The sequence below is a fragment of the Musa acuminata genome, chromosome BXJ1-3, assembly GCF_036884655.1.
Source record: "Musa acuminata AAA Group cultivar baxijiao chromosome BXJ1-3, Cavendish_Baxijiao_AAA, whole genome shotgun sequence".
Lineage (NCBI taxonomy): Eukaryota > Viridiplantae > Streptophyta > Magnoliopsida > Zingiberales > Musaceae > Musa > Musa acuminata.
This window is the reverse complement of record NC_088329.1, coordinates 5692497-5714747: the sequence shown is the minus strand read 5'-3', so window position 1 is coordinate 5714747 and position 22251 is coordinate 5692497. Positions and strand designations below refer to the sequence as shown.

The 22251-nt window shown below is 36.0% G+C and overlaps 2 protein-coding genes across 12 annotated transcripts; one reads left to right on the top strand and one right to left on the bottom strand.

The window, feature by feature from the left end:
* The first annotated feature begins 1995 nt into the window (after positions 1-1995).
* On the top strand, positions 1996-17995 carry LOC135618759 (uncharacterized). Of its 10 annotated transcripts, XR_010489146.1 has the most exons (13): positions 1996-2187; positions 2400-2550; positions 3250-3367; positions 3615-3711; positions 4472-4578; positions 7289-7411; positions 7690-7843; positions 11917-11977; positions 12098-12462; positions 14143-15745; positions 16652-16948; positions 17041-17059; positions 17543-17995. XR_010489146.1 is itself a non-coding variant. In XM_065119983.1 (12 exons), exons 2-11 carry the CDS (start codon positions 2423-2425, stop codon positions 16908-16910), a joined length of 3015 nt encoding a protein of 1004 aa, XP_064976055.1. In that variant the 5' UTR covers positions 1996-2187; positions 2400-2422; the 3' UTR covers positions 16911-16948; positions 17543-17995. The 10 variants fall into 10 exon arrangements, 8 of the variants coding, with proteins under 8 accessions (XP_064976055.1, XP_064976045.1, XP_064976024.1 ...); XR_010489138.1 differs by having other exon boundaries at positions 16652-17059; XM_065119983.1 differs by lacking the exon at positions 17041-17059.
* A 590-nt stretch (positions 17996-18585) lies between these two features.
* LOC135585981 (uncharacterized) lies at positions 18586-20959 on the bottom strand. Of its 2 annotated transcripts, none has more exons than XM_018823377.2 (7): positions 20722-20959; positions 20537-20608; positions 19857-19921; positions 19336-19477; positions 19135-19215; positions 18938-19045; positions 18586-18856 (listed from the first exon to the last, which is right to left on the bottom strand). In XM_018823377.2, the coding sequence occupies exons 1-7, from the start codon at positions 20890-20892 to the stop codon at positions 18830-18832; spliced, it is 666 nt and encodes a 221-aa protein (XP_018678922.2). In that variant the 5' UTR covers positions 20893-20959; the 3' UTR covers positions 18586-18829. The 2 variants fall into 2 exon arrangements, with proteins under 2 accessions (XP_018678922.2, XP_064976080.1); XM_065120008.1 differs by having other exon boundaries at positions 18586-18833; positions 20722-20956.
* Positions 20960-22251: the final 1292 nt, after the last annotated feature.

The following is a 22251-nucleotide window of genomic DNA, read 5'->3' as shown; positions in this document are numbered from 1 at the left end:
TGCGCTTTTTTTATTTGCTCTTTGCTTCTTTCTATAATAATGTTGGAGGGGCCTACGAACGCAATTTTATCCTTTTTCTCAATATGGTTAGAATAACAGTATCTGTCAACTAACTGTTAAACGCTCCAATAATATATCATAAGATTTACCACTTACCTTTTATATATATTTTATTATATCAGTTGTAGAACAGACGTTATATTTTTTAGATTAATATATATATATATATGGAATGACAAAATAAAAAATTATTAATGATATGAGGAGATAAAAGAAAGATTAAAAAACTTAATACAAATTATAAATAAAAATTTAAATATTTTTAACATAATCAAATATATATATTTTTATAAAAAATAGATAGTATATCATACTCATCTATTAAATATTAATTAAAGATTAAAGATTTAAAATTTTATCTGATATATTTAAAATAAATAAATAACTTAGTTGTGATAGATTTTAAAGTTAAGAAAGTGATATTTTTGGATCATTTGTAGTACTAATTGTTCTTTTTTCTTGATTAATTATTAGTTAACTGAGATAAAATGGTAAGAAAATTTACAACAAAATTTAATAATTAATGTTCAAACAGATATTAATATTTCTTTTGAACTAAATCTTACATTTATTTTAGCTTATTTGATTAGTGTAATAACTTTGATTCTTGATAGTAAGATCTGACATCAAATCTAGTCTTTACTATTTATCTTTAGTTAAAAAAAAATAGAATTATATTGTTGACATTGAAGTGAATAGAAATTGTTAATTTTTCTTTTTTTGTTCTTAGAATAAGGGTTCAGCACATTTGTTTGGATCAAAATTGCTGATGATTTGATGAACTTAATATAAATAATCTAAATCTTGTTGACCTCCTTAGCTCTTTCACTGATAAAAGTATTGTTTAAATAGGCTGTTCTTCAATGATAATAATAAAATCAATTTGACTTTTAATAAGCAACTATAAATAATTAATGGAAACCTTATCCATTCATTAATTATTCCCAACCTTCTCCACTTTCGGCAGCCACATCTTTGAAGGAACTGTCAAAGCATTAGTTGCAGCATTCATTAAATATTAAGCAAACCTTATCTCATACTTCTCCTAAACAAATGTTCTCAACACACTCGCTACCTTTCTCTCTGGGAGGACAACAGTCAAGGAGAGAGAGGGGGGGGTTCCAATAATAATGATTTCCTGGAGATTAGTGCTTTTGTCCTCATAGTCTTTCTTATACAAGAATATTGAACTCTTGGCTTCTTTTAGATTTGGAAGCATATATAATACTCCAAAGTCATTCCCACAGAGATATGAGAGCTAAAAAGACGAGCATTATTTGTTCTTATTGTAATATAATAATGTCCATCTTTGCGACGGTGGAATGGAAAATGATGTTTGTTAAGGAGACGACTGAATTATATATAAATATATATTTGTTCTTATTGTAATATAAATATATATTTTTCATATATATATTTATATATTGATATTTGATGGGTCTAAAATATGAGAGATTTTTTTATTGGGTGTTTTAATTAAATGTGTGATGGATATAAATTTTATTGTCTATATATTTTCATATTTCATGTGAAATTGAGTGACAAAATACAACTAATCCCCACAAATTCAAATTGATCATCTTCTAATTTAGTCTATGGTGGACTTAACCCAGAACTGTTAGACCCAGCAGCCGGTTCGGTCTATCGCTCAACCATTCTAAGCCGGCCACATTTGTTGAGGCCCAGTCAGATACAAGTGGGCCATGTACGGGCCCAATTTTGAACGGACCATCGTGTTACGGGTTTGGAAGGACTAGAAAGAAGATCCTCTCCAACATCACCTTTAAATTAAATCGTTAAACTTCCGATATCAACACTTCGCTGATGAGTCATCCCATTACGGTCCGAATGGATCACGTAGAATAATTGTAGAAGATCCTTCGACATTCAAGAGAACGGCTTACTGCGTAACCGTTCTTCCAAACTGCGTTGCGTTGGATGCGTCATTTTGTCCGGTTCTGTACGTGTTGCCGGGAGGACGGTCCGAGCTCGGGGTTGGACTCGAGTCAGCAATTGCGCGGAACGGGGTCCGGCTTCGCGAGTGGAGGAGTGCTCCGATTGGGTCGTCGACTGCCATTCTGGAAGCCCTCAGCGGAGATCCGAAGCGAGTCGAGCTCGATCTCCTTGGTACTCGCCCCGTGCTTCCAAAACCCTAACTCGATCTCAGATCTCAGTCTCTTTTACTAGGTTTTTGTTGCTAACTCAAAGGGATTGCAGCTCGGATCCTCCGGTGGCTCTCTTTTGTTTGAGTCATCCTTGTTACGGCTACGATTCTGAAGTTGCTTTTGAAAGATTGATGCAGATGAGACTTAATTTTGTTTTATTTTTTTGTTGTGCAGTAGTCTAGTGTTTGATTTGGAGGATGCAGCACATTCCAGCGACGATTGACGACCAGCTTTTTCTGAAGGCTATTAGGGAAGAGAGCCCATGGGAGAACCTGCCGAAGAGACTTCAACTGACGTTGACTTCAAAAGAAGAGTGGCATAAAAGGTCCCGTGCTCGGAATCATTATATTATTTGGACTAACTAGTTAGATCGGGCATAGTCTAGTTGATAGCAGTAAGATCGGAAATATGTCAAATGAAAAATAGAACTTGCAAGTTGCTCTTTTGCTCAAATTTTTTGGATGTATGCATTAAGAACTTGTGATTCGTGCTATTTGAACGGTAAAACACTTTGTTGTGACCTCTTTTCCGTTATTTAGCTAGGTTTTTCTTATCATGAAATTCTAGAATGAGCTCCATTTGCTGCATCTAATTGCATCTTTCATGAAGAGCTTACCATAACTTTATGAGAGGGTCGAAGCACTCATATCAGTATCGTAGTCAGACCTTGACACTGCACTTTTTGTTACCAACAAAACTTCAAATATTTTATCTACCCTTTCTTGTTTGCCACTTCTGATTGTTTCCTGTAGCTGTTTTATCTGTTTCTTATGCATCTGTATTCCTAACTATATCTTTTGCTCTTGCATTTTCACTTTTATTAAGAGTGAAGAAATTCTTGTAGTATGTTTTCCAGATTCTTATATGAGGTTGCCAGTCATTGTTATTTTGTTAATTCTGTGGGCAGAACCTCGATGGCTATGTGTTTTGATATGTTCTTTATGGTTCCATATCTCACTTGTATGCTACAAATTCCATGGAGGGTATGTGTTGTCAATACTGAATTTTTCTTCATGGGTTGCAGAATCATAGACTATTGCATCAGGAAGCGTCTACAATGGAATCAATGTTTTGCACGTAAAGTCTGTAAAGAGGGAGAATATTATGAAGAAATGATGCGCTATCTGCGTAAGAATCTTGCTGTATGTCCTGGAACCTCTTTTCTTATTGATTCACTCATATTTTCACCAATATTTTATGAATTTACATGGATCTTCTAGCCCAGTCTGTCTCTTGACCTTTGTGGTAATTTTGTAGACCTTGTGATCTCAGCTTGTGTTTTATTTTTCACTTTCTCTTTAACTTTGGATTTATAATGTTAGGTGTCCCTGTTTCTAAATCTTGTGGATTTTTTTCTCATCTGTTTAAGTTGATATGTTTTTTCTGCAGTTATTTCCCTATCATCTTGCAGAATATGTGTGTCGTGTACTGAGGGTGTCACCTTTCAGATATTACTGTGACATGATCTTTGAAGTTTTAAAGAATGGTAATGCCTTATTCCTATTGACTCCTTTCCCTAGCTTTTTCCTCTTTTCTTTGTCTCACCTTGGAGTGGTTGCTTCTAAATTTCTATAAATATTCAGTTTAGTTTTTTCAAAATATGACGGTAATGTTGCTGGTATTTTCTATCTTCACACAGCAATGCTATATTAGTATATTGTCCACTGAATGAACTCATCTGAACAGCAATTGATTTTAACTTAACTTTGGCAGTTATTCATCACTATAATATATCTCTAAGTGCTGCCTTAAGTGCTATCTGGCTGGTGAATGGTGATAGTTTATGATGTTCACTTTTACATCAATATGTTTTCAGACTTGAATTGCTAGTAAAGTTCTCACGTGTCTATAAATATCGTTGCACAAGTTTCTCAATTATATTTTGCTTCTTTCAAAATTGATATAGGTTTCTTGTCCTATAAATACTACATCCACATATACCAGGATGTGATATTCACTACTTTATGAGTTTCAACATTTTAATTCTTAATGAAGATAATTAAAGATGTCCACATATTATTTATTGTGAGATGGTTGGATAAAAGAAAATGCTATCTTGATTAGATTCTTTGTAGTGCTTAGTTTCAGCCTTATAGTCTTTTCCTTTCTGACATTTCCAATCTTTCCATGTCCTATATATGTACATTAAAAAAAAAAGGGTAACTTTACCTAAGGAACTTATACTTGTTTTATGATCTGGAAAGAACTGTATGAATATATACTAATGTTCCAAAAACATTTTGCAGAGCAGCCTTATGATAGCATCCCCAATTTCAGTGCCGCAGATGCTCTGAGGCTTACAGGAATTGGACGTAATGAATACATTGATATTATGAACAAGTGCAGATCAAAGGTCTTCTATTTCCTTATCATGTGTGCATATAAAGGGTTTGCCAGATTTCTTTTTGTTGGTGGGAATGGGTTTACTTTTGAATGTTGGTTTTTGTTATTGCTTGATGAACTTTAGATAATTCTTAGTTTATACTTTATAGCCTATATGCATGGATTGATGCAAGTAGAAAGTGAACATATTGTCATGTGTTTGACAAATCCAACTTAATGTAATATTTTGTAGAATTCTCAGTTCTTGTGTATGTATTAATATTCTTTTTATGCAATATTAGCACTTCTTTAATGAATTGGTAATACTTTAGGTATGTTATACATAGAAATATGTGCAAAAACAAAAAAATAAGCAGTAAGTCTCAATTATTTGTGGTAGAAATACATGCTTATACTTTATGCATAACATATAGTATATATGTATCTGTCTATGGGAGCACATAGATCTTTGTTGAAAAAGGGTACAATTGCATGATACAGTTTGGTATAAGTCTATTCACCATTTGGTGGGGTGAATTTAATAGGTGATACAAGCCATACCAGACCAAATATAGTGAAATCCATATGGTGATTGGTTGTCCGATTGGTGAATACTATAATGGGCAACAAAAGCGAAAGTGGAAAGGTCATGATCTTGAGGAAGTAAAATAGTGCTAATTATCTTTTGGTTAATTGAGATTGATGAAGAGAAGAAACTTGTTGGTTCTAAGTCTTTTCATGAGTAGATAACCAATTGGCATTTTGCAAGAGTTCCTTGCATACCTAGATAATAATATCATAGCAACTTCTTAGGCTATTTGGTGTAAGCTAATTTTTTGTAAGTTAGATTGATGTTGAAATAGTTATTGTTGTCCTGATGAGGTAGTTACGACCCCCAAAGATATACGAAAGAGCTTAGTGAAAGTCCATTTGATTTGCTCCACATATGCTCCTAGTAGGGAAGTGTAAGTTATATGTAGTGCCCTTTATAGTGGGGAAGATTGTAATTTCTCTATAGTCCCACTCTAGAGAAGATGGATTTCTATATGTGGCTTAGGTTGTTTGTCAACAATAATTTTATTTAAGCAATATTGCATCATTTAACAAGGCCATCTCCATTCAAATTGAAAGTTGCTAATTACTTCCAACCAATGTTCAAAATCTCGGTCGAAGACCTGTACCAGCCCTTCACGTTGATACGGTACCTTATTAGTTGACATGGGTATGGCTTGTGTAGAGTTTTTTCATTAAGTTAAACATAATAAGAGTTAATAATCAGTAAATATACGCAAGTTTTGACATGAAGTGCATGCTGGTAGGAAGGATGTTACTATGAGGAACCTTTATCTGATTCGAGATCATACAAACCTTATAGATTTCCCTGTAGTCATTGAGAAGTTGTGTGGATCCGCATGTGCTATAATCTTCTTTATGGGTGATATGACTGAAATATTTTCCCTAGTCCATGTCCTGCTGGTTTTTGTCTGTGTAGCTAGGACATAAGATCCTTAATCTTGGCTACTGTCATTGGTAAATGTGTTAATCTTTACATCAGACATCACAAAGTGTGGGATTTAGAGGGAGATCTTTTGTTAATGGACTGTACCTGTTGCTCATCAAGTATATCTAAAGGGTCAATTGATTGCAATAAACTATCTTTTCTTTGATGTGATAATCAGATGATTGATTCTGATATGCTCTACCGTGACCCATGAAGGATTGACTGCCTGTAGCACAACCACGTCGAAACTGAGTAGCCTCCTGTGACCCCTGTCATTCCTCTTCCTTGACCGTCTATGGAATAAAACAAGATGGGCTGGTGGATCTCTTGCCACATCTAGAAGTGAATCACCCAGATTCTTCACTATGTTGTACTCAATATATCAATCTATCTTGCAGGCCAAGTCATCATCGTATAACTCCATAACAAATGAATCTAGCTCGTAATAATGCAGCCTCAAAGATATGTTATAATGAATGTATACAAGTTTCTCCTAGCATCTGTAAGAAAGAGAAAGATGGTTGCAAACTTTTGAGAGTATCAAAATGAATATAGACCGATTATGATCTCAACCAATGGGCGAAGTGGCCTGTAATAGAACCTTCATTGTTACTTTCCTTGAGTTTGATGCAGATTCTCCAAATTGTATCTACCACTTAGCTGCAAAAGGGTAATTAAACAATCACATTAGAGTTTACCTGTTTAAGTGAGATGTAAAGTATACATTTTAGTTGTAATTGTGTTACCAAGATCCATGTTTTATTGGCATGGAATAGTGATCTTTCCAATAAATGGGCTGAAAGCCTCGTGAAACAAGCATCTCTAAATTAACATATATAAATAAGCAATTGATGTATCAAGAAGGAAATCAAGATGTACAAACATTTATTTTGCGTTCATATGGCTGTGATAGACTTCTTGAACTTGATAACTGCAGTTGCTGATACAAGTTGGTTGTGATAATCATTTTTATCGGGTTTTTTGAATCTTAAAAGAATAATAAATGCTTGAATTTGCTTTTGCATGATATGGTATTTTGGAAATTTTAATATCTATCAACTTATGCAGATGATTCCATGGATTGACATAACTTCTTTGATCTTTATTATAGTAATGTGACACTATAAATGAAGTTAATTTATGTTGTTTTCGTCTATATTTCTCTTTCTTCTTACTTTTAGTTCTAGCTGCTGCTGTTTTGCTGTTTCCTTGACTATTATGTTTTCTTGGAGAGATCCAGAAAATTATGTGGAAGCTGAACAAGTCAATTGCTAAGGAATTGCTGCCCACACAGCCTGTAGATTTCCCTGTCGAACCATGGTGGGGAGTTTGCCTTGTTAACTTTACATTGGAAGAATTTAAGGTGCCCTTTCTTGCAAACTTTGTTCACAAATCGTCAGAAAGTATATAAACATCTATGATAAGTGAGCTTGATAGATGAAGTACATAAGCATAAACATCCCTGTTGAACCATGAAGTTTCACTTTTCATCCATGGACATTTGAGTTAGCACAAATTTACTTCATGAAACTAATTTAGGAATAGGATCATGAAATAAATGCCACTTCTTTCTTGATGATGCCAATTCCAACTTATCATACTGAGTATAACTGGTTCTAGTAATGTAATATACTCTTGTAGAAACTCACTGAAGAAGAAATGGCAACTATAGACAAGGTCTGCAAGGAGGAAGCAAATTCATTTGTTCTTTTTGATCCTGACATTGTTAAAGGTCTTTACAGAAGGGGATTAGTATATTTTGATGTTCCTGTTTATCCTGATGATCGGTTTAAAGGTACGTACGACAGTACCACAATACATTTACCTATTGTATGTAATATGTAAAAATTGATATTAGAGAGCTATCAAATCTAGCCAATTCACAGATGGGGCTTTTTGCTTTATACACATAGACCATCTGGCAGATGTCAATTTGCTGGACCCTATCCATTGTACTTGCCATATTTAGTAGTACCACGAGGTCTATTAACATAACATGCCATGGGAATATTGACAGGATTGTATTACTTGTATGAAATTAATATTAGAACAGGTAGACCCCTTAGTCTCCTGATAGTTTTAAACTTTTAGGATGGGTTATATTGGTTTTGCAACAATACATTTTGGTGGTTATTTATTATGATAGTTTGCTTTGCTCACTAAATTATCACATTGTATTTTATTGAGATATTATGCTCATGATACATTATTGTGGTCCTAATTGATACATATGGCCATAATACACATTAACATGTTATTATTTTCAGGCATTAAAAACCAAAAAACGGAAATATGAATATTTTTTGTACCAAGTGTACAGATCAGTAAGGACTGAATACTTACTAGTCTAATGGTTGACTGATACGTGGACTGGACGATTTTATCTGATTTGGTTTAATTCTGAGTGTATCGTTCACTAGCATTATCTAAGTGAGTACACCCCTAGGTAAGATGATTGATGCAGAGTTATTCTGGGCATGAGACTTACCAACTGACACTAATTAATTTCTAAAGTTTTTTTTTATTTTCTTAATATGGTTCCTTCTCCCTTCTTCTCAGTCGTTGACAGTTGATAGTTGTCAATAACTTTTCTTTGCAACTTCTCTTCTCTCTCTTCCCTTTGCCTTCGAGCCTTTGCCGCCATGCCCCCCCCCCTCCCCCCCCCCCCCCCCCCAACACACAACACCAAAAAAAAAAAGAACTCTCTGTCCTCCACATCCACCAACTCTTTGCATCACCACTCTCCTTATGCTCTTGAATTGTTGATGCCTTCTCCACCTTATGTCGTCACTTCCTTCTGCTCATGTTGCCACTTTCTCCTCCTTGGGTATGTGTTACTGCCTTCTCCTCTGCCAGTCAACTTACCCCTTATTCTGTGTTTCCTCCACCTTCTCATCCTCTTCTCCTTTTTCTGCTCCTCTCTTTTTCCTCTCTAGTCTGGACAATGTTGACCCATATTGGTTATCAGTGTGTCAATCCGTACTGGTCCAATCACCGAGCGGTGTTGGCATGATTATCCGTACTGGTCCATATTGGGACTAGTACACAGTATAACAATCCTTGTATCAAGCAATATGATTATCCACTTTTTGTTGAAATGCAATAGATGTTGAATTTTTTAAAGAATTATATCAATTGCTTCTGAGTAGGAGTTTTGTTTGTTCATCTTTTGTTCAGTCTTGGAACTTACTAGTTGGAATTTCCATAGAACATTATGGGCTACTTGTTTTTATTTTCCAGAAATTCTATATTATTGGTGTTCTTAACATTTATGTTTGTTAGGTTGTTTTTTGTGAGTACCATGTTCTAACTTTTCAACACATTTTTATATGATTTTTGAAGTTTATTGTATGAATACCTCATTACATGGTAGCTCTTGGTAGATTCTGGTCACCAATTCTATTATTTGGTTAAACCTCTCTGGAGTTTGATTACTGTCAACAAGGATTGACTCAATGAGTTACATTTTGAGGTAGATGGTAAGTAGAGTCTCGAGAAGATTTTTTCGAGGAGGAAACACAAGAGTACATCCAATTCAAACACTAAAGTACATGTATGAAATGTCAATGCTTGTCATATCAGGTGAACCTGAAAGCTTAAAATTTTGCATTTACTTCCCATATAAAATCCTAAACTGATTTCTGATTTAGTAGGCACTGTATCTTCTTATGGTTTTATCAACTTTAACATGTCTAAAAAATTAAGATTAAGAATGGAGTCTTTTAACTTTTGAAAGTTAAGTTAGTGGCAAAGTTAAAGTTGCATTGCAGGAAACCAAATTCAGAATGAGTAGTATCACCCTTAGACGGCTGTCCAACTGAGAGCTTGAGACTTAATTTAGTAATTCTATAGAACAACCTAAGAAGAGGAGTAAAATGGGCATAAAACATTACATTTCACTTTGCAGTCACTTTGACATCATTTGAGGTATTATAACTTTGCCACTAACCAACTTCATTGGAAGCTGATATATAGTTAATGCAGAGGTACAAGAATGTAACAGTTGAAAATTTTCTAGAATTGCATGTATGTGATCGCCATAAAGAAAAAGAATTTTTAGTTGATGCTTTGATTTCCCAGGTATCTACAGTTTATTGTGTAAATAGGACATAGCAAGCTATCCCTACATTTGACCTTGTTATGGTAATTTTGTGAATACGACAAGCTGCTATAATTAGAGCCAACTTTGATGCAAAAATACATGATGTATTCCATGTGTCCAATCTGGAAAACAACACCAAGGAGAGCCTGATGTCACCTTAGTGTTATTGCCACCAGAATTGATTGAAACCATGTAAACATGTGGAGATTAATCAAAAGCAGCATTGCGCAATCTATGGAAGGATTTAGACTGAAGTGCTTGTTTGATGGAATGACTGCACTAAAAAATATGCAACTATGGCTATAGAAGATCAATTAATGCGAAAATTTATATCTGCATACCCTTGGGAGCAAGGTGAATCTAATAGGGGAAAAAAATTAGGATATAGTATTTATAGGAACCAGACCTCCATCATCTTAGGAAAACTCGTAGGCAGACCAGTATGACACCCTGGAGCCTTACTAGCTGAACCAAGATGTGATGGGGCGCTACTACAAGGGGCAACCATGAACACTTATTCTATCTAATTCAGAAGTTTAACTAGCTTTTATCAATTTTTGATGGGTTGATGGGATTGACTCTTAAGTTGTATTAGAATTCAGGTGAGCTCAGTCCATCTTAACCTTATCTCCTAGGGTCAATTCTAATTTCATCCAAACTCATTCAAACATACACTTTACCAGCTTGGAATATGGAGTTATGGACAACGCATATTAAAAGGAAGGCGAAAGATTTTTTACCGCTTTGAGAGTCTCAAATGGGAAAGGATGTCCTGTTTGCCCAACCTTAGATCGGTGGCCAATCGTTGGATGTGGTCGCCAACCTTTGGAAGCAACAAACCATGCTCTAGTCTACCACTAGGTGTCGGGCAAGGGAGAATACAACAGTAAAGTTATTTTTTTTTGTTTTTACTAGGGTTCATGTCTTATTATTTAATATATATGAGTTATATGAGTTGATGTAACTCTTGTCTTGTCACTTGCATAACAAGTCTCTCTATAGTTTTCCTTTGTCTCTTGTCCTCTCCTGCACACTGATTTATCTCTCTTTTTTGTCTCTCATCTCTCCAAACTCTCTTGTCCTCTCTTTTTTGTCTCTTGTTCTTCATTCCGAAGAAAAAACGGAAAAACATGTTATAGGTGACAATTATCCCCATCATGTTCAACTATATCTGAGCATATATTATTTTCCTGATTAGCTATGGATTTCATAATAGCCTGATATGTGCAATACTTGTTAAAAAATTAGGTTTAAGAAGTTCTGATAAATGAAAACTGCTACAGCAGCGGGCAACCTTAACCTTTTCCTAGTTTCCCTTTTGCCATTGATATCTCAGCATCATTCTCTCTCTTGCCTTTTCTTTTTCATATCTATCACTTTTTGTGGATATGCTGCTTCAAGGTAATATCCTCCAATTTTATATCTAGTTCAGGCATTCTATTTGTCAGGGAAAACAAAATCCTGTAATACCTCTTGCCAACAAAATTTTATGACCACATCTATCTTTACTTGTAAATTTGCAATAGAAATGGACCTGCAAGTAATACCATTTTTATTTTTGCAGAAACCCATGTTTGTTCTTTGATGTGTACAAGTTTTATTTTATATATAATTCTCAAACCTCTATCAAAATCATAAAAGTTTCCAATGAAGCGAAGCTTGAGTTTGATGTTACATTATAGTAATCTGTGATTCCTTCCTTTATCACAATTCTCTGTGTTTATCCTCTTGTACTATGATCACATAATTGACTTCTACTTATTCAGTTTCCAGGCTGGAAGGATTTGTTTCAAACAGGGAACAGTCCTATGAAGATCCAATAGAAGAGTAAGATACATTTAGTACAATCGACAGATTGTTGAACCTATATGATAAAAGAATGCCTTTTGAATTGAAAATTCTTCACTTGTAAGATATCTTTAATCAAATATATGGAACTTTTTGCAGGTTATTATATGCTGTTTTTGTTGTCTCGAGTGAGAATGCTACCGTTGCTGAGTTGGCTGCAACCCTCCAGGCTGACCTTTCTCAGCTCCAGGCTGCTGCATCATTTGCTTGCCGATTAGGCTGGGCTGTAAAACTTTTGGATCCGGAATCCATCCTTCGAGATTCTGTCATGCCTGGCTACCCTAGTAATATACTAAGTGATGATGAAGAGGCTTCTACTGCTAGCATCAACTCAGAAAAGTCTGGCCAGCATAGTCATGATCTAGTAATTGAAAAGGATAGAATGATTTCAGGCACTGCTCATGTTGCTTTTGTTGTTGATGCCAATATTACTTCCTATTTAATGATGGGATCTGTCTCACCAGGTTCGGTTCATTTTTGTTGCATGCCCGTCTTCAGATTGCATCCTGATGCTTTATTTATAGTTCTAGCATTATTTTCCTTCTTGTGGCTACTGTTGGTTCTAGGGATTGATAAACCATTTGTACATTGGGTTGCACTATACTGTCTTTCGACTTGTTTGTAACTTTCATGAGATTAGCACTCTCTATCAAAAGTAAATTTGCAGCACCTTAAATATTTATGATGATTTTTCTCTAAACTTTTGTTATGGAAAGAAATTTTCCATTTTTTCCTTGTAAAATCTATTTAATCTTTAGAATTGAGTCTGAGTAGCCATACAGAATTTTGGATGGTAAATTACATGTGAACTTGTTTGCTGAACTTCTATAGTTCTTTAATTTGGCTATTTTAGAATACATATGTCAATGTATGCAGTGCTAATATGAAAACAACTTATTTATAGTCTATAGCATTTTATGCTTGCTGGCTTTGTAGGATTTCTTGAGGGATTATAGAAGTACACATGAATAAGAGGTCATTATGAGTAAGTTGAAAACTCAACAAAAAATTTTGAAGTGCAAAGTCCAAGAACTAATTATTTGAAAAAGGCAACAAAGAGGACAAGCTTAATGCTTGCTGATGAGAGAGATTTAGAGCAACAAGAAGTACCTCAAATTAGTTCATTTTTATTGCATTTCTGTTTCGTTCTAGAGGATGGAATCATAACTGTATATCCAGATTGGACAATAAGTAAGCACTTGAGAAGTCACATTTAATAATTTATTCCATTTAGGCTTTTAGGAACTTCTTTTGGAGTTTGGACCATAATAAGAATTGTGGTTTTGGAAATGGAACGTAATGAACTCATTTGGTATGCTGAGTGTGGCATGATGTCATATTTTCCTTACCATCCTGTCGAATATTTGAAGATATGAGTTGTCACAAGACGAGAGAAATATTCATGCTGACTTGGTCAAAAATGGGAATTTCATTTCCATTGGGTAGTTCAATAGTACTTATACTAGGATTTCCTCTCATTTTTCCTAGTTTGAAGTAAAATTTTACAAAACTCAACCAGAACTCCCTGATACAATTTTGGTATACCAGGCAGTGTACCAACCTTTGAAGGCAGGCACCAACTTTGAAGTGTATTTTATTTTTAATTAAGTTACACATCCAGTTATGTTCATCAAGCACCTTTACCTATTGATTTCTTCATTCCCTAGTACTATGTTCTAGCAGTACTTTAATTAAGTCAAGGTTCTTAATTTCGGTTCGTACCGATGTACTGAGCCCTACTCGGTACGGAACGTACTGATGTATACCGATGGTACATCAGTAAAAAAAGCTAAAAAACTTCCAAAATACCTGGAGATTACTGTCCAAAAATAGTGGGGTGTACCGATCGGTACACCTCAGGAACGATCGAAATCTGGGGTGTACCATACACCTCGGTAACAATCGAAATTCAGGGCGTACCGACCAGTATGCCTCGGTAACGATCTGATTTTGATTGTTACCGCTCGGTACAAACCTCGTACTGTTCGATACGGGTCAAAACATTGGTACCGCCCGGTAAAGGATGGTCCATGTACCGGTATCATCTCGAACTGGTACGTACCACTCATACTGAGCAGTACACATCGAAATTGAGAACCTTGAATTAAACTTTCTTAATTGACTTGTTTAGTTGCTACTTGCAGGGTTGAAGTCTCATGCTGTAACACTATATGAAGCAGGAAAACTTGGTGATTCTAGTATTGCAGAACTTTGCAGGGATCTCTCAACTTTAGAGGGAAAAAAGTATGAGGGTGAACTACAGGAATTTGCTAACCATGCATATAGCCTTCGATGTGTTCTAGAGTGTCTTCGATCTGGTGGTGTAGCTTACAATGAGAAGTTTGACATAGCGAGTAATCCAACTGATACACATTCCTTCATTGATGACATTACTTCAGTTGCAGCCGAAATTAGCATCTCTGAGGAATCTGGTGATTCTAATGTAAATGAAGCAAATCATGATGACTCTTTGGAACACGGTCATACTGAAGTTCCCCAGCCTGATTTATCTCCAGACAAATCTGACTCTGTAAATGGTTCTACTCCTGTATGTTCAGGTACTTCAGCTGAAAATAACACATGCAAACCTGATTATAATTTACAGAATGATCAGAGAGTTACGTACTCAGGTGGTTCAGAAAATGAAAGGACTGTTCTAAAAAGAAAAAGGAAGTACCGTGTTGATATTCTTCGTTGTGAAAGCTTGGCCGCTCTTGCACCAGCAACACTAGAACGACTACTTCTTAGAGACTATGATATCATTGCATCTATGGTTCCACTTCCTGCCTCATCAGTTTTACCTGGACCTTCAGGTCCAATCCATATTGGACCACCCTCATATTCTTCAATGACGCCATGGATGAAACTAGTTTTGTATAGACTGATGGTTAGCGGACCTCTGTCAGTTATTCTGATGAAGGGGCAGTGTCTGAGGTTTCTTCCTGCACCATTAGCTGGTTGTGAAAAAGCACTAATATGGTCGTGGGATGGTTCCATAGTAGGAGGTCTAGGAGGCAAATTTGAGGGAAATTTGGTTAATGGAAATGTGCTTTTGCATTGTTTAAACTCCATGCTTAAGCATTCAGCTGTTCTAGTACAACCCTTAAGTAGATACGATCTTGATAGTTCTGGAAAGATTGTCACAGTGGATATTGCATTGCCGCTTAAGAACTTTGATGGATTGGTTCAACCTGTAGGGCTAGACATGAAATTAGACCAGGAGAGAATTGCAAACTTAAATTCATTGTTAAATGATCTCTCAAGCAAAATTGAGTTATATACAGTAGGTTACGTTCGCCTTATACGACTCTGGAAGGGAATACAATCAGACGTGTTAACACCAGATCATGAACAATATGAATGGGTTCCTTTGAGCTTGGAATTTGGTATTCCTCTATTTAGTCCCAAATTATGTGGCAGAATTTGTGAAAGGATAGTTTCATCACATTTACTACAAACAGATTCGCTTAGTGAGCACAATGTTGCAATGCAAAGTCTAAGAAGAAGATTACACGAATTATGTTCTGAATACCAAGCAACAGGTCCTGCTGCAAAGTCGTTTCACCACATGGAACATGTGAAGAAATCACCTCGTCAACTGACAAGCTATGCAAGTGGTAGATGGAACCCACTGTTGGAGCCTTCAACAGCAATCTCTGGAACCTCCAGTGAACACCAGAGGCTCAAGCTTGCAAATCGACAAAGATGCCAAACAGAGGTTCTGAGTTTTGACGGGAACATACTCAGGTACTTCAACATGATACTCTATATACTTCTGCTTCTGTAACATCAATTGTGAATTGGATTAATAGTTCTACTGGACTGATCTCAATGAGAATGTACATTTTCTGGTTGGGAAGTTTGATTGAACTTTAGAATCTCTACAGAAACATTTCTGAGACTGCTTCAGTTCCAACAGTTCTATCCTGATGGACTTATCAACCTGAAAAGCTTTTTTCATGGTCAATTTTGAGTTCCTTCTAGCTAGCGAGAACAAACTTCTCTAAATTGTTGGAAGTACTTTTCCACTTCCTAGAAATCTGATGGAAAATTCTTTTAGGTAATTTTATATTAAGATGTATTAAGCTATTTGTTACTTCATATAATAAGTATGACATTGACCCAACATTATTATATATCTATCATCAAACATGAAAATGGGAAATGGGGCTGATTCAGGTCAGAGATTGAAATTGGTGGTTATGTCTGAGTACTGGGCAGTGTGTATCAGTTGAATTTCAATTGGACCACCTGGCATGATAAGTATACCGGGCATAACCCTTGTACCAAATTTAATAAGGCCAACTTGTCAGATCCACATACTGATAACATGTACTAGTAAATACCAATCTGTACCAACCGGTGTGGTCGATATTTCAAACTATATATGTTGAACCTTAGTTCAGAATATAATAGCTGCATAATCGTCACAATTGGTTCTCATCTTTTGACAAATCTTTCTGTCTAGGGCTTAATTATGGGAATTCTATAAGTTGTTGCAGTACGTAGTCATTGGTATTTTCTTAAGCTTCTTCAAATCAGTATACAATCATCAGATGTCAAGTATATTGAAGTGAATGTTTCATTGACCATTCATGTATAATTGTTGAATCCACAATACTCATTCCTACTTTTCCAAACTTCTGCCTGCAGGGCCTATGCGCTTAGTCCTGTATATGAGGCCATTACACAACCTGATGAAGGGTCGACCCTTGCCAGTGGAGTGAAACATGAATCCGATGAGCTAGACAGCAGAGAAGTTGTCCTACCAGGTGTTAATCTATTGTTTGACGGGTCACAGTTGCACCCATTTGATATAGGTGCATGTTTGCAGGCTAGGCAACCTATATCACTAATAGCAGAAGCTTCAGCAACATCTGCTTCTCTTCAGGCAACCAGGATACAAAAATAACTTGTTCTTGAACTATTTTCCATGTACCAATTCAATTGGTGAGGCTGGCATTTCTTCTATCGGTTGTTCAGATCTCTTTCTGCATCACCAATGATTTGTTATTTCAAGTTCTGAAAATTTTCTGTTCCAGGGGTTCTTTATTCGGGCAGGTGAGTCTGGTTGTGTCCCAGTAATCTATATCATAGAGGTTACTTGCTGAAGGTTGATGATGAAGAGAAGTGGTTGGTAAAAGATATTTTAAATGCTCAAATAGACATGTGCTTACGATCAGTTATACCTGGGGAGCCCAGAAGTCTTATGATGTGAATTATAGTTGCTTTAAGCAGTTTTTTGGAAGATTCTATTGGTTCAGAATAAGATGTTCAAACCTTTCTTAAAAGTTTTCAGGGAATTAGTGACACAGTAAAATGAGTATGAAAATTAAAAGAAAATAGAGGCGTTGTGGGCTTCTTTTCTATTTAGTTTATCGGCCATTTCATGTATGCATACATTTCTTCTGATAGTTTCGTCAGATTGAGTCATAATTCAACTCTATTATTCTTTCTTTTAATTTATTTTGTCTGAAAGCCACTCCATTCTTCTATGGTAATCCTATCTGACATGTCTTTCGTTCTAATCTTTTATCATTGCAGGGACTTGCTATTTCAGAAATTTGTTACACTTGTAGCATGAGATTAGCATGAAGGATGCTTTTCCTTGTATAGAAATTTCTGTCTGAAAGATATAGACCACGATCTTCCATTGCATCTTTGGACAATTGGCTATAGAGATGTGAAGTCATTATTTCTCTTCCATAGAAGGTGCTATTTCCATATGAACTCACTCGAAGGACTTATGCATAGCTAAGGCCAACAAATCAATTGTTGGACGATAGAAAAGTATCCTACCATCATATTTACTACTATTGTTTGATGATCACTGGCCGTGCGAAGATATTGCTCGTATTGAAATGGTACATCCATGTTTTTTATTCATTTGTATTGTGTCGTGTGTCATGTTGAATAATTAGGGCATTTTACCTTAAAATACGTTTTTATTGTAGGTCTTTATCCCTAATTGATTTTTACTTGCAGGCTTTCCCTTTATTTTTTTGCCACTGACGAAAATTATTTTTCCACCAGTTCTACCATCACCCTCACCCTGGACTATCGATAAGCCACCACTAGAGTCGTCATTGCACTCTCATTTGTCTAGTCCAACACTAATCGGAGAACCTCGACCAGTCGTGCAATCGCACCCTTTGTCTTTGCCATGCCTCTGCTCCACCCCTTCTCACAATTGCCATGGCCTCGAATGTCAGTTGTCACCACCTTGTCCTCCACTAGTAACCCCATTTGCCTTGTGCCTCCTCACCATTGTCACCAGTGAGAAGTGACAATGGTGCTAGAAGTCGTGAGGGAGCCAGAGGTCGTGGACGCCATCGCGAATGTGACGCTGATGACAGTGGTGAGGAGGGGCATGACAATGGTTGTGTTGGAGAGAATGATTATGGTCTAAGTGTTACGGCGTGGGTTGGATATGGTGGTGAGCGAGACTACACTTCGGTTGGATACGGTCTAAGTTTTACGTCGTACCCCTAATGATGCAGTGTACTGTGACATAAGCCTGACTACACTTCGGTGCCCCTGCACATGTTGGAGAACTACGAGCACATACTTCCCATGACAGACGGTACTGGTAAATTCTTTCTTCTTTTCATTTCCTTTGATAACAACAAAAGGAATTGAGGGGTAATTCCACTAACCGTGGAGATTTAGGCAAAGGGAAGTATACAAATGTACTATGAAATCAGAAACTCAACAGAGAGAAGAATAAAAAAAAAGATTTCACAAAATATTGAGTGATGTCAAGATGTGGTCATGAAGGTATTTGGATCCTGTGCTCCTCTTCTTCCGATCTACGACTGGTCCATGCATCTACTATCTGTTGTGTTTGACAGACAACAACTCCATGAGCAAAAACAAAAGAAAATAAATCAGTTTGTTTTCTAGAAAAAGGATGGGAAAATTGTTTCCATGTAAACTTACATGGAACCGCCGCAGCTGATCCTGCTGCTGTGCTTCTTGCAATGCCGAAACGAACTGCATCACCAAGTAGAATGGCAGTAGGATTCCGCTGGCTCTCAGCAAAAGCACCTTCAGCACAAGCATTTCCACCAAATCTTTAATTATCAGTTGACTGCATATATGTGATCAGTGGCACACAGAAGAAACTCAATTCTTACAGTGAGAACGGTAGATGCATAGTGATCGGCACCAACAGTGATCACAGCAACGAGATTTCTGATCACCAATACGATCATGAACTGCGATCAAACTTATAAGAATCAACTTCCATGGTCTAAAATCTATAGCTACGGGAATCCAACTTCAGTCTGATTAACAAGCTAAACAATGTACTTCATTTGTGATACAAATTCGCGTACCATGAGGGCGATCGATCGGATGTACAAGGCATGCCTGCGCGATGCAGGAGAGACCTCTGCGCACTCAAAGTCGGAATTATTGTCACTGATGAACTCTGGGTTGTGAGGGTCATAATTGAGCCTGGGCACCTCCAAGCTTCCTCTGTTCAGGAAGAATGCAGCTGGTTAGCATCAGGGTCGAGATCAGTTCTACTGTTCAACCTTAAATGCTTATCATTATGCATCATCAAGGTTAAGTTTCAGAAGAGAAGTTGATCTGCACCCACTATATCCATAGTTCAAATCAGCAATAGGTGGGAAGCATCAAAGAAAGCTGCAAGTACAACAGGTGCAGGTGGTCCACCAGCAATGGACATGGAGGTGGAGGTGTTCAGCTCACAGGCATACCAAAAGAGAAAGGATTCGAATTCAAACACAATAATGCATATCAGGTGGGCTCCAGTGGCATGGATTTAGAATCTAGTAATAAAAAAAAGTGTCTGTGATGAGAAAGAGAGAGGGGATGATGGTCAAAAGTTAACCTGATGGTCACACCCGCATCAACCGAGGCCTTCTTCTCAGGAATGGTATATCCAGGTTCAAATTTCTGCAAGATTTGTTTTAGTCAAGAGATCAGTTGGAAGGGAAAGCTCTTGGAATTTGAATGCTATGCAAGTTAGACTAAAGTACAGCTATATTTAAATAAGATAAGTCAGTTTGACACACTTGAAGAAGCTGCATAACATCTTACAAAGATCTCATAGTTTTACTTAGATCTTTGGTAGGTAGAGAGGAGGTGGAGAAAGCATTTTTAATCACTGATGAAACTGTTAACCCGATAATCATAGCTTCAACAAGAAAACCATAGACGAATTCTAATCAGAAAAACAAAAAATTGAAATTTTGAGAAAAATATGGGATTCAAAGTAATTCTTGAAACATCAAGGTCTAATCAGAAACCAAAAACTTAGTTGCCTATTATTCTCAGTTCTTGAACACAAGTTAATTTTGAGAAGTTTGAGCTTGATTTTAAAGGAAAAGACATCTTACTAGCAAAATTTCTTCCACAGAAATAGTTTGCTTCCACAGAAAAAAGCTATGAACAGTTACTAGCAAGAAATAGTTTTCTTCCACAGAAAAAAGCTCAAAAAGTAAGGGTAAAAGTCCTCCATCATTTGTTTCCACCATCAACCTATGCCTCTATCTATGAAGGGGTTCGAACCTGAAGGCATATCTCACAGACATTGCTTCCCTTCTCATCGCACCATCTCTGAATGCATTCCCTGTGAGCAAACTGGAACAGTGGAACACCGAATCAACATCACCACCGCATCAAAAACACCAAATCTTTGTCCACATGTCACGAAGAAATCCAAATAAGAGCAAGAAAAGACGGAAAGCTGTTACCTTTAGGGTTCCGGAACAAGCACAGGGGGATTCCATGGTCGTGGACCTCTCTTCCTCCTCCTCATGGCATATCCTGCAGAGACACATGGAAGCAGCAGCAGGCGAACAGGGGGAAGACATCCCACGGTCATCCACCAGCAGTCTGATCTCTTCTCCGTCTCCGAATGCCATCTCTCTTCCTCGGTCTCGGACTCTCCGTCGTCTCCCCTCTCCCTTTCTTCGAGCATATAAACGTGGTTTGCCATGTCCTGTTGCGAAATGACCAATATACCCCTGGGGAGACCACCAAATCTGACTTCTTCTTCTTCTCCGTGAGTTGAAACCTTCCACATTTCGATTGGACATTAACGCGAAATCAAACCTTCAATTCGGCACCTAATTGGACTAAATCGAGCACGAAAGGAAAGCAGACGGCGACGCCATTGGGCGGCCAATTTGGATGAGGTCGTGTGCTCGTCAGCATGAGCATGCAAAACTGGTCAACGATGTATACGTATCTAACACTGTTTCAATTAAGATAAATTCATTTTTTAAATAATGATCAATATATCATTTTATGTTTGGAGCTTATTATTTAGAGCCACATTTTAATATTCAAAATCATTTTACTATTCATAATTTATTTAAAATATTATTAATAATATTTTTTTTTATAATTTTATAATTTTATAATTACTTTTTTTTTCTTATTGTCGATCTTTGTCTATGCGTCTTATTGTCATCGACTCTCTTTATTTTATTGGATAGCTTATAAACGTTCTAATATCTTTTGAATTAATATAATTAATCTAAAAGATGATATCTTTTGAATTATTACAAAATATATATAATCTTAAAATTATTAATATAAAAAATTAATTTTTACCTTCACTTTTTTTTTATTCATCGATTCATCCCGTTTAATTATCTATTTTATTTTTATCATCTCGTGCTACCTCATATGATCAATTGGAGCAAAAAAAGGAACATAAGGGAAAATTGAAAAAGAAAAAAAGATTATATGTAAAAAATAAAAAGATTTTATTGGAATTAAATTAAGGACTTATATGTCTAATTATAAAGGGATAATAAGAATAATTCAACGTTCTTAACATCAAATTGTAAACAATAAAAATAATTATAAATTATATAAAAGTTACTCTACCCTTGTATAATTATATATTTACCCCTGTCTAATTCTTAAAATTACATATCTACCCTTATAGTTAAATATTTGTCCCCTCTCTGTATAAAAATTATTTTCGAGAAAATTCTTTTTCTTCATATTTTTTTAAACGACACCGATTGACATAATCTTAGAAATATCTTTTGACAACACAACTATATGGTATATTATATAGACTGATCCATAAGGTAGACTAGACTGGTTTAATTGCCTATATATAAGATTTACGGTATCCATTAGTTATAGTGTTTTTGGTATATCCATTAGGAAACTATAAATTTATTAAAAAAAAATTATAACTAAGGTAAATAGATTCAAACATAGTAAAAATCAACTCATACAAAACATAAAATTTTAAATAGGTA

Bases quoted from the DNA above. Each gene is read 5' to 3' on its own strand.
- LOC135618759 (XM_065119983.1), top strand. From the start codon at position 2,423: ATGCAGCACATTCCAGCGACGATTGACGACCAGCTTTTTCTGAAGGCT. The intron at 3,712-4,471 runs GTAATGCCTTAT...AACATTTTGCAG, and splicing joins CTTTGAAGTTTTAAAGAATG to AGCAGCCTTATGATAGCATC. The intron at 7,412-7,689 runs GTGCCCTTTCTT...ATACTCTTGTAG, and splicing joins TTACATTGGAAGAATTTAAG to AAACTCACTGAAGAAGAAAT.
- LOC135585981 (XM_065120008.1), bottom strand. From the start codon at position 20,892: ATGGCATTCGGAGACGGAGAAGAGATCAGACTGCTGGTGGATGACCGT. The intron at 20,609-20,721 runs GTAACAGCTTTC...CCACTGTTCCAG, and splicing joins CTTGTTCCGGAACCCTAAAG to TTTGCTCACAGGGAATGCAT. The intron at 19,478-19,856 runs GTTAACTTTTGA...CTTCCTGAACAG, and splicing joins GATGCGGGTGTGACCATCAG to AGGAAGCTTGGAGGTGCCCA.